This window comes from Ostrinia nubilalis, chromosome 28 (genome assembly GCF_963855985.1).
Source record: "Ostrinia nubilalis chromosome 28, ilOstNubi1.1, whole genome shotgun sequence".
Taxonomy (NCBI): Eukaryota; Metazoa; Arthropoda; class Insecta; order Lepidoptera; family Crambidae; genus Ostrinia; species Ostrinia nubilalis.
In genome coordinates, this window is record NC_087115.1 from 5,442,391 (window position 1) to 5,455,478 (window position 13,088).

A 13,088-nucleotide genomic window follows, 5' to 3' on the forward strand; every position below is an offset into this window, starting at 1 on the left:
ATTATCACAAACACTAATTAATAATCCTCAATTAGTGCACATCAATATTCAGTTAAACTCTTAAAAAACATAGACCTTCCTCCTTTTTTGAACACGGTTAACAAATCAAACTTCCGCCACTTCTCAGCACCAGCCCGTAATGTTGTCTCGAAGTGGTGGTAGGGCAAACCATTTGGGACGTGTATAAGCGCCCTGTACCTCTAGCATGAACAACTTTCGTCTTCGAATCGTTTGCGTATTCGACAAAATTCGATACTCAACCATCGAATCTATACTAATATTATAAATGCGAAAGTAACTGTCTGTCTGTCTGTCTTTCTGTCTCTCTTTCACGCCTAAACCACTGAACTGATTTTGATGAAATTTGGCATAGAGATAGTTTGAGTCCCGGGAAAGGACATAGGATAGTTTTTATCCCGGTTTTTGAAACAGGGACGTGCGCGACAAAGTTTTTCTGTGACAGACAAAATCTCATGCGGGTGAAGCCGCAATCGGGAAGCTAGAATTTAACATTTGATTTGTATTTATTTATTTGGGAAATCAACGGCGATACATTCCTGGTAAATTATATTAGTATTGAATAAAACTTAATTACAGATTTGATTTGAAAACTACTAAACATGACGATTCGCTTTCCCGCCAAGAAGTCTGTCTGCTCTGACCGTGACAAAAATGTAATTTCTTGCAAAACTTGCGACAAAACTGGTTTTATGTGATGTATTTTAGATAAATAACTTTATTGCGATGATAATACAGATAAAACTCGCGTGTGTTTGGGAGCAATGGCATTGACAGATAAAAAATATGCGTAAGGTATTTAGTCTACATGAGCGCTATAAAAAATACAGCTTCTAGTTGTGGACAAAAAACTACCCAATAAAGTACGGGACTATTCCCATCTCTCGTTCCCACCGCTGCAACTCCTGTGTAGCCAGGACCTACAGCTTGACCGCCAATAACCCAACCAGTAAGGTCAAGTTTGTCCCGGGGGAAAGTTAAATGTCATTGGACCCGCAACGAAATTAATCAGAAGAACATAGGAGTTGGAAGTTAGGGTTTTGACTTCCCTCCAGTGCAATGCGGATGACAGGTGACAAAACAAAGGTTTAATATTAAAACCTAAGAAAGGAATACACCACGGACAGTAAACATTAACTATGGGGACATATCTTAAGAGCTACCTGCCAATAATATTTTTTTATCCCGGTTTTTGAAACAAGGACGCGCGCGATAAAGTTTTTCTGAACAAGACAAAACTTCACGCGGGCGAAGCCGCGGGCAAAGCGCTAGTACACATTAAGGCAGTAGACCATTTTTGAGCTGTCAAACTTACCCACTATATTTTCAATACTTATTTTAATATAGCTTACACATGTAGGTAGACAGCAGACTTTAAAAACGACCGCAAATGACCATAACGAATTCTACGAACGCCGTGCCAATACAAACATCTTTGTAAAAACTGTTTTTAAGACGAAATGGACAAACTAGCAGTGCTTTGTGTGTTTTTATATGTGTGTTTAGTTTTTTGTGATAAATACCATGACAATAGAAGATATAACGATGTTATTTTATTTTTTTATTTATTTAATTTAATTACAAGGTTAGGCTTATAATCTAACATTTCTTATATCACTAAACATAAAAATGTTTGTTGTGACATTGCACATTCATCGCAATAGCTTATAAGTATAAAAATTAATATTATAGGAAGGCGGTAGGTATCAATAAATTTGCCAGCTGGAGGTGAGTCGCACGACGCGATACTACGTCGACTCGGGTCGAGCGTTCCGCTAGTTATTTTTTGCAACGTACCTACAGGGTGTCTTCATGTTTATGTAATACAAGTTATGCTTGTTCCAAAGAAATATATATATTTTTTTTTATTTTAGTTAGTAAACTAGTATGACTCTGTGTAAGATGTGTAATAAGTGCATAGTTTGGTCAGAGGAAAGTTTTGTTATAGTTTTAGTAATTTATATTAAGGTAGTTAAGGGTAAGTTTTATCATTGTGTTATGTTATTTGTAGTTCAATTAATATTTATAGATTAGGTAGATTAATGGGTATTTAGCAACACGACGGTATGTTGATTATAAATTATTATTATAAAAGAACTTCCTAAGTATAATTTTTATATTTTTAGTGTTTATTTTTTCTTTTATTTCAGTTGGCAGGAGATTAACCAGTCTCGGAACGATGTACTGAGTGGTTCTTGCACCGTAGGTATTTTTAGCAGATATAGTTGAGACCTTTTTATCTTTTACTTTTCTGGTTAGTTTATTATGTTTTATTGGCACGCGTAGTTCTTCTCGATGATATTGTTCTGTTAGCAAGCTATAGTATACTTTTTGATGTACTGGTATTATTCTACAGTGTTTAAAGAGTTCGTGATAATTATCTGCAAATTGGCGTTTAATGTTTTGGCGTGGAAGCAAATTGGGTATAAGATTGGAGGTGTACAATGTAAGAAACTAGTTAATTATCAGGTCATTTTAGTCTCCACTAAAGAAATATATTTAAAACTGCCACGTGCTGGATGAGAGTCTTAAGGCCACCTTCTATCAACGGGAACGCGTGATAAGTAACTTGCTTCTGAATGTATTGTAACTTTCTACTTTTTTATATTTTTAAACCGGCAGACAGTGGTGACTGAGTTTGTTGCGGCGCTTCTTCTCAGCACTTGCCGAATATTTGTCTCGAAGCGCTGGTAGGGCAAAAAAGAATGAGACATATCTATATGGAGAATTTAACCTGCACTTCCCAGGTTAGCTAGATGGGCTGGAGAGACCATTTACCCCTCAGTCTAATTACATAATGTAATAATAATAATAATAAATACTCTTTATTGCACACCACAAAAAAGAATAGAAAGAAAAGGAACACATTAAGGTACAATTAGGCGGTCTTATCGCTATGAATCGATCTCTTTAAATGTAATTGTATGTTTGTATGTATGTAATTTAAATTTTATGAGTAATTTTTACCTTGCGTCTTATTCATTTATTCTGCTATTTTTCATAACAGTAACTAACGGCTGGACCGTTTTTGTTTAAAATGTTATGGAGGTAGTTTTAGACCTTGAGAGGACATAAGATAGTTGTTATCCCGGTTTTTCAAACTCAAACGTCTTGTTAACCGATTTCAAATATAGAGGAGGTTCTCAATTTGCATTTTTTTTGCTACCAGCAGAACTTCATCTACTTATGAACCGATTTCCAATATTCTTTTTTGTTTGATAGAAGGTTTCGTCCCATTTCATCATCATCATCATCATTTCATCTACAGGACGTCCACTGCTGAACATAGGCCTCCCCCAATGATTTCTATATCGCGCGGTTGACAGCGGCCAACCAGCCCCTTCCTGCTACCTTTGTGAGGTCGTCGAAGGCCCATTTAAATATCAAAATTGGTTCAGTATTTATATTTTTCAGACAAAAATAGCACAGATTATGAATACAAGCCAGATGCCATACACTTTCATGACGAATTGGAAGATTCTGAGAAGTTTTTCATACAAAACAACAATGTTCCCATAGGATTCGAAGTCTATGGGGATAGAGTGTTCATCACCGTGCCTAGGAGACGATATGGTAAGTGGAATAACAGTATCATCATCATCACGGGACTATTCCCACCTCTCGTTCCCACCGCTGCAACTCCTGTGGCCAGGATCTACAGCTTGACCGCCAATAAAAACCCAATCAGTGAAGGTCAAGTTTGTCAAGGGAGAAAGTTAAACTGTCATTGGACCCGCAACGAAAGTTTTCTGAAGAAAATAGGAGGAGTTCGAATTTAAAATTCGTCTTCCCTCGGTGCAAAGCGGATGACAGAAGACAAAACAAAAATTTTGGTAGGTAAACTAATCATAATCATCAGGTCATTTAGTCTCCACTGCAGGAGCACGACCCATGCTAATTTAGTATTAAGGCAAATGGAGGATTTTGACTACACTCCCTACACTGGTCAGACGAGCTGGGGAGGGTTGATGATTATTTATTTATTTAAGGTCTTACAGTGCGCGTGACACAGGGTCACACACGAATCAATCACAGAGCTCTATTTAATAATAATAATAATAAATCATTTATTTGCCAGAATACGGTTACAAATGGTTATAAAAAGAGAAGTTTCCAACATATTCTATCGTACATACGATGTGCAAATATTACAAAAAATACAAAAAATTTAACACTGTGCGTTCGATTTGCCGCTTCGCTTAAGCAAGCATCGGGTGTTTAGTTATCTCAATAAACATTGTCAAAATATTACTGCCGGCGAAACGTTTGCATCCTACCTACCGAGTTAAAATTCGTAGGTGAAAGATAATTTTAGCGAAAATTTCATCGACATTGGTGAATAATTCCCAGAATCAAAGAATTTTCTAACTTACCGATAGATCTTTTCATCCACGAAGACGCGCCCCACTATTTTTTGGTCTCGGTCGCGCGGGGTGCGGGGAGTGTGGTCCGAGCAACCCGAGCGTCATTATTGTAGTGTGCGTGTGCACTCATGGATAATTTGGCGTGTGCCGATAACACTCAAACATTAGCGGAAGAATGGTGGGCGTCTTCGTGGATGAAACGATCTATAAATACTAAATCTTTACAGGAATACCTTCGACTCTAAATTACGTAGAATTAAAGAGAGGAGGCAGTTCTCCCCTCCTCAAACCATACCCTGATGATGAAAGCATCAAGAAGTTCGTATCTGTATACAGACCGAGGGTAGACGCGTGTCACAGGCTGTGGATGGTTGACACTGGCCATTTGGAAGTCCCTGGTAAGTCTGGCAACAGTTTATCATCATCATTATCATTTCAGCCACAGGACGTCCACTGCTGAACATAGGCCTCCTCCAATGATTTCCACACCGGTTGGTAGCGGCCTGCTACCTTTATGAGGTGGTCGGTCCACCTTGCTGTTGGACGTCATACGCTAAGCTGCGCTGTCCGTTACATGGCCTCCACTCCAGAACCTTGCTGTCCCATCGGCTGTCAGTTCTGCGTACTATGTGCCCTGCCCATTGCCACTTAAGCTTGCTAATCCGTCGGGCTATGTCAGCGGCATTAATTCCTTTACGGATCTCCTAATTTAAGATTCGATTTCGTTACGTCATCATCATCATCATCATTTCAGCCATAGGACGTCCACTGCTGAACATAGGCCTCCCCCAATGCTTTCCATGTTGATCGATTGGCAGCGGTCTGCGTCCAGCGCTTCCCTGCTACCTTTACGATGTCGTCGGTCCACCTTGTAGGTGGACGTCCCACGCTGCGTTTTCCGGTACGCGGCCTCCATTCCAGAACCTTTCTGCCCCATCGGCCGTCAGTTCTGCGTACTATGTGCCCTGCCCATTGCCACTTCAGCTTCGTTACGTATGTTTGTGTAAAATAATTAAAATCTTTCAGGGGTAAGAAAACAAATTCAACCACCAGCCATCATCATTTTCGATCTCAGAACCAATAAGGAGATCTTGAGACATGAACTGGACCCGTCCGTCATAGTCAACGAAAGAACTTCGGCAGGTGAGAATGATTTCCTCTAAGAGTTTCTTCTGTCTTCTCAACACCAAAGCTTCAAAGCATTCAGGGACTGACACGACCAAGAAATTGACTCTAAAGGTTCGGCCAACCCAACGCGATCACGCGCGATCAGCCGGCGTGCAGCGATGGCGATCAATGTTAAGTCTGGTCGCCATCGCTGCACGCCGGCTGATCGCGTGTGATCGCGTTGGTTTGGCAGAACCTTTACTAATATTGACTTATTGACTAATCTATCTATCTACACTAAGTAAGAGTAAACACTCTTTTGACTTGATTTTGTCTTTTGGATTTTTAAACAGTTTTGACTATTAACCATTGACTACCTATTAAGTTTTAACTGTTTTCTTTTTTAATGAGCGGGGGCCTGTAATGCACAGTACTATTTCCTACCATTGTTTTTAGTGTTATTACTGAGTCCTGCCCTGTTTTAAATGTTACTGTGTCATTAAAGTCTTTTCTTATTTATTATATTTTAACTATCCTGCCTTTTCGGGGCACTTATTATAATATTAATTAATTAATGCACTAATTTATCTTCTTCATTACAGGATTAACTTCCATAGCAGTAGATGTAGACCCGAAGGCTTGCTCGGATGCCTTCGCCTACATCAACGACTTAGCAACAGAAGGTGTGGTGGTGTTCTCCCTCAAAACTAAGGAGAGCTGGAGGATGAGCCACCCTAGCTTTGTACACGAAGAGCAGGCTATGAATTTTACTGCTGCAGGTATTTTTATCATCATCATCATCATCATCATCATCGTCATCATCATCATCATCATCATCATCATCATAATCATCATCGTCATCATCATCATCATCATCATTTCAGCCACAGGAAGTTCACAGCTGAACATAGGCCTCCTTCCATAATGATCGATTGGTAGCGGCCTGCATCCAGCGCCTTCCTGCTACCTTTATGAGGTTGTCGGTCCACCATTGTCTTACGTGGCCTCCACTCTGGATTTGCTAATTACTGATCCGGCACTGTTAGCTCAGATGTTATCCCGAAGTTGTGGTAGTGCAAGCTATATTTCGGACGTGTATAAGTGCCCTAAATAATTCAGTCAGTCCTGTGGTTTGCTAGCGGCACTGGAGGGTGTTTTTGAGATGTCAAACATCAGCGAGACTTCAGATCTCCTTCTGTGGGTCTAGACAAAGTGCAAATTATAATCGCAAACCAGTCGCAAAGTGGTCGAAAAGCCCCTTTTTTGTATGGAGTTTTGACGGATTCGATTTTCGATTCGATCAAAAAGTGCGTTTTGTCTAGGGGGGCAGAATTATATGCTATGTCACGTCACATAATGTCAATGTCACCTATTGTAGCTCCCATACCTCTGACTGACTGAGTTAAACGCGAGACCTAGGTATAATAAAGAATTTGTTTATCAATATATGTTAAACGTCACCAGGACATGTCATCACCTGGAGGGATGGCATCTTCAGCATCGCTCTCTCATCACCTGATGATGAAGGAAAAAGGACAGCATACTACCACCCCCTCGTGTCCACCAAGGAGTTCGCTGTGGATACTGCTGTTTTGAAGAATAAAGGGGATTTGGAAGGTCACGTAAAGGTAAATAATTAACAGATTTTGATGAAATCATTATGGTATCGTTTCATCCACGAAGATGCGCCCCACCATTCTCCGCTAATGTTTGAGTGTTATCGGTACACGCTAAATTATTTATGAGTGCACACGCACACTACAATAATGGCGCTCGGATTGCTCGGATCAAACTTTTCGCACCCCGCGTTTCCTTCGACCAAAAATTGGTGGGGCACGTCTTCGTGGATGAAACGATTTATCTACCGCCCGCGACTTCGTACGCGTGGATCCCGTTTTACCCCCTTATGGGGTGGAGTTTCGTAATATCTGTTCTTAGTGAGCACCTACGTTCTAAAAAGAACCCCCAAACAAAATTTGAGATTCCTATCACTTGTAGTTTCTGAGATTTCGTGATGAGTGAATGAGTCAGTCAGTCAGTGATCTTGCTCTTTTATAAATATGGATTTTAACTTCTAGCTAGTAGGAGACCGGGGTGCGAACTCCCAGAGTGGATCCCATGACGTCCACCACGACACTGGTGTGATGTTCTTCGCCAACGTCGCACAGGACGCCATCTTGTGCTGGAATGTCAAAGACGAGCTGTCACCAGAGACCGTGGCCATTGCTTCACAGGACAGCGAGAAGTTGGCTTATGTCTCAGGTAATTATTGGTATCATTTTAAATTAAAAGTGGCCCATACCTGTATCTCGATCGTTCGTTTCAGCCAAATGACGTCCACTGCTGGACAAAGGCCTCCCCCAAGGTTTTCCACAATGCACGGTCCTGCGCTGCCCGCATCCAGGCTCTTCCCGCGACCTTTACCAGATCGTCGGTCCACCTAGTAGGAAGCCTGCCCACACTACGTCTTCCAGCCCGTGGTCGCCACTCGAGAACTTTTCTGCCCCAACGGCCATCGTCTCTACGAGCTATGTGCCCCGCCCACTGCCACTTGATTTTAGAAATTCTGCGAGCTATGTCCGTATTATGCGGATCTCCTCATTTCTGATTCGATCACTATAAGGGCCGTATAAAGGCCGTAGCACATTTATCAACCCAGAAAGGGATCGTAAGTTCATAACCGTAATGAAACTCCACAATGCAACGCACACTTATCCTCACCGTAACGTAAACGCCTCGCCTCGCGGTTGACAGCAAGCGAAAGGCGATACGGTGTTGATGCTTTTCCTAGTTGATAAGGCTACTATGACCATAACATAAAACATAATAAATTTCCACAGATCTGAAGGTATCAGGCGATGAGCTGTGGGTCCTGACCAATCAAATACCGAGGTTCATCTTCAACACCCAGCACCAAGATAAAGATAATTTCTTCATCCAGAGGTAAGAAAGAAATAAACAAAAAAAAATCCTACCACTGCTTCAGGACAATGAATGGGCCAGTGACAGGGACTTCTTCAGATATTCAATATTTTCAGTATGAACCCCTTCTCTATCTTAACTACCTATCTCTGAAAATAAAATATTTCAGCAGTCGATATTTTCAGTACGAACTTTTTAATTTGTTTCTAACTGACTTCACTAAAAGAAGGAGGTTCTCAATTCGGTTGGTTTTTTTTTTCAGATACAAAATACACGAATTGATCAGAGGAACTCCGTGCGAGAAATCAATGAAGAAGAATTATTAATTATGAATTTTGACGATTTATTTATATTTTTATTATAATTACTAAAAGTTGTGATGTGTTATTGAATAATAATCTAATATAGGCTGATAGTTTTTTTGAATCTCTGTGACATTTTAATAATTCTAATTTATAAAGAAATAATGAACAAATCGATCAAACCGTTTTTTTATTTGTCCCATAGTTGAGGTTCGACTTTCTTCCAGTGCAAACGGGGGTAGTTTGCACTGGAGGAAATTCGAACCTCAACTTCGAACTCCTATGTTCTTCTGATTGATTTCGTTGCGGGTGCCCGGGTGTAATGACAGTTTAACTGTCCCCCGGGACAAACTTGACCTTCACTGGTTAGTTTGGCGGTCAAGCTGTAGATCCTGGCTACACAAGAGTTGCAGCGGTGGGAACGAGAGGTGGGAATAGTCCCGCAAAATATAAATAACTGGGGCTTTCCTCCCTAAACTTAGTTTATATATTAATAAGTAAACAGTAAGTAAATAGGTTTTACCTCATATTTATTACACAAATACCATTCCTTAAAATAACAATATTTATTCAGTTTTCCTGGGTTTAGACTAGAACAAAGCAGGTAGGGGAATATCCAAGCAAACAACTTAAAGATAAGCTGAAATTGCAACAGGTAAAAACAAAATAGAGGATAAATCAGTAAGTAGGCTAAGTAGGTACTACAAGTAGGCCTAAAGTACCTTGGTACTATGTATTACTTATTATGTGTCTAAAGCCCGTTTTCACCATCAATCCCTATTTTTAAGTGACCCCTATGGTAACAGGAATTTTGTTTTCATGGGGGTCACTTTCATCATCATCATCATCATTTCAGCCATAGGACGTCCACTGCTGAACATGGGCCTCCCCCAATGCTTTCCATGTTGATCGATTGGTAGCGGCATGCGTCCAGCGCTTCCCTGCTACCTTTACGATGTCGTCGGTCCACCTTGTACCTAGGTAGGGTCACTTTAAAATTAGGGAATTGATGGTGAAAACGGGCATAAGTCAAACTATTTCAGAACATACTTCTAAGTACAGTCGGAGTCAAATAGTTCATGACACCCTAAGTGGCCAAAAATTTTATTACATAACCTTATTTCAATTATAACAAAGACGTGTTACAAATTTAGGCTAAGTTGCACCATCTTACTTTAACCGTAACTATAAAGATAACCGGTGTTTTTTAACAGACTATTCGGTTAAAGTTAAAGTAAGATAGTGCAACTCACTCGATCTTATTGGCTACTTTGAATGTCACGAACTCAATAGTGTCAATACACTGGATGTACTATTTTTATTTATTTAAAATTTTCCTCTGGGTTATCTGGAAGAGAACGCTTTCTAGCGACAAGCCCGCCTAAAATGTGCCGATGCCATCTCAATTTCGAAGTTACGATAACCGAACGGTGAAGGGGTCGGACTGGCCGACTCGAGATCCGAGGAACGCGGGTTCGAATCCCACCGCCGCTCGACTATTGTGGTGAGCCCACTCGTAACACAAGCTTATTTAGCTTACCACGAGGGGCTAATGGGACTATTAGTATTTTTTGCAATACAAATCTATATCTATAAAAGCAAAAGGTCACTGATTGACTGACTCACTCATCGCGAAATCTCAGAAACTACAAGTGCTAGGAGACTCAAATTTTGCATGGGGGTTCCTTTTAGAACTTAGGTGCTCACTAAGACGGGATTTTGCAAAATTCAACCCCTAAGGGGGTAAAACGGGGTCCACGCGTACGAAGTCGCGGGCGGCCGCTAGTTACTAAAATCTTTAAAAAATTACATTTTTTGTAAGAAAAAAATATCAATAGGTACAATATCTACAGTACAGGAAACTTAGTTAAAAATATATATTTATCGTATTGTAATGTTTACATTATGTTTATATAAATAATTGTAAACAACATATTTCTTCATATCAATAAATACCTTGACAAATACATCTTGAATTGATTATATTATTATAAAATCATGACCTGTTTATTTATCTTCATTCAAGAATTAATATCTATACTCTATACTAATATTATAAATGCAAAAGTAACTCTGTCTGTCTGTCTGTCTTGCTTTCACGCCTAAACCACAGAACCGATTTTGATGAAATTTGGCATAGAGATAGTTTGAGTCCCGGGAAAGGACATAGGAAAGTTTTTATCCCGGTTTTAAAAAAAGGGACGCGCGCGATAAAGGTTTTCTGTGACAGACAAAATTCCACGCGGGCGAAGCCGCGGGCGGGAAGCTAGTTATCAATAAATCGATATAAATAATGTAAAATGTGAAAGAAGAACGGTCACGCCCCATACAAAAAAAACCCAGACCCGACAGAAACGAGACATACCTCAGTTTTTTTGTCATGGCTTAATTAGTTAAATTATATATTTTTTATATTCGAAATCTATGTATAACACCAAAATATTACCCTTTGTTTTTGTTCAGGCGTTATTCAAAAACTAATACAAAATGCCTATTTATCAACAAAATTGGTAAATATATGTACCTAAATGTCTATTACAGCTGCTATGGAATGTATCTAGGTGACCTGGAGATACAGACGGATTATACAGGGTGGTTATACATATGGAACGATAAGTGATCTCACTCGATTATTTCTAAACTATACAAGATATCGAAAAACTAGTTACTGATTCTGAAAGTGCTTCACAAGCTCTTTCAAATGGTACCAATAATAGATTACAGATTATGGAAGCTGGTACCATTGAATTTTTGGATTTTGTAACTTCTCGTTTCTACCCTGTATAATCCGGCTGTATCTCCAGGTCACCTAGATTCATTCCATAGCAGCTGTAATAGACATTTAGGTATATATATTTACCAATTTTGGTGATAAATAGGCATTTTGTATTAGTTTTTGTATAACGCCTGAACAAAAACAAAGGGTAATATTTTGGTGTTATACATAGATTTCGAATATAAAAAATATATAATTTATCTAATTAAGACATGACAAAAAAACTGAGGTATGTCTCGTTTCTGTCGGGCCTGGGTCACAGATGACCGTTCTTCTTTAGACTGTCTGTTAAAGTTTCAGGGATTAACCAGTAGTAGCCCCGGGACAAACTTGACCTTCACTGGTTGGGTTTTCATTGGCGGTCAAACGTATTAATATTTATATCATCAGACCCAGAGGTCCTGGGTTCGATTCCCAGTAGGGGCAAAAAATGTCTGCTCCATTTGGTTCGTACCACATAACAACAATGTTAGGCAGATTTGCAGCATCTCACTAACTTTAATAAATGTCAAAAATAATCAATCAAAAACCATACAAAAAACACCGGTTATTGTCATAGACATAGTTACGGTTAAAGTAAGTTGGTGCATCTCAGCCTTAGTCATTTCGAAGTAAGATAGCCAGTTCCTCCGTGGTTGAGGATTCCGGGTGAAGATCGCTTCCACCTTCGGCCTGATCATCACTTCCATCAGGTGAGATGCACGAGCCGTTGTAAATAAAAACAATATTACCTACCTAAGACTATTATTTATTCTGTGCCTAAGATAGTAAACTACCCACTCAATTTCAAAGTAGGGTAGTAATAGAAATAATAGTATTAATAAATATAGAAGTACGTAGTGGGTACGAAAGGAAAATGCAAATAGACTAGATGGGCAAGTATGAAGATTTACAAGATTTCTGCTACTATGAAAGGCATGCAGTTATTAATAATAACTTGAAAGATAAGGCTTCAATTCCAACAAAGATAAATGCTACTATGCGGCAGAGTAGAATAATGCCCGTTTTCACCATCAATCCCTATTTTTTAAGTGACCCATATGGTAACACATAACAGGAATTTTGTTTTCAAAGGGATTACATAAAAATTCAGTTCAATTCAAGTTCACCCACAAGGTGGACCGACGACATCATAAAGGTAGCAGGAAAGCGCTGGACGCAGGCCGCTACCAACCCGGCAACATGGAAAGCATTGGGGGAGGCCTATGTTCAGCAGTGGACGTCCTATGGCTGAGATGATGATGATGATGATGATGGCAGTAGGTTATGGTACCCTGGTTGATGATTGATGGTGATTGGTTTAAATATCGAAATTTTGTCAAGTAATCTATCATCATCATCATTTCAGCCATAGGACGTCCACTGCTGAACATAGGCCTCCCCCAATGATTTCCACATCGCACGGTTGGTAGCGGCCTGCATCCAGCGCCTTCCTGCTACCTTCATGAGGTCGTTGGTCCACCTTGTGGGTGGACGTCCTACGCTGCGCTTTCTGGTACAAATCTATGCCTGAAAAAATCTAAAATAGAGCTTCATTTCTATACAGCGTGTTAGGTAAATGGGTATATGAGCCGACACTAACCCATGTTAACATATGCA

General features: G+C 39.7%; 1 protein-coding gene across 1 annotated transcript; it reads left to right on the forward strand.

The window, feature by feature from the left end:
- The first annotated feature begins 2,352 nt into the window (after window positions 1-2,352).
- LOC135085219 (L-dopachrome tautomerase yellow-f-like) lies at window positions 2,353-8,876 on the forward strand. The gene is made up of 9 exons (XM_063979975.1): window positions 2,353-2,464; window positions 3,433-3,591; window positions 4,610-4,780; window positions 5,409-5,525; window positions 6,092-6,268; window positions 6,954-7,117; window positions 7,568-7,751; window positions 8,330-8,432; window positions 8,674-8,876. Exons 1-9 carry the CDS (start codon window positions 2,353-2,355, stop codon window positions 8,735-8,737), a joined length of 1,251 nt encoding a protein of 416 aa, XP_063836045.1. The 3' UTR covers window positions 8,738-8,876.
- The last annotated feature ends 4,212 nt before the right edge of the window (window positions 8,877-13,088 follow it).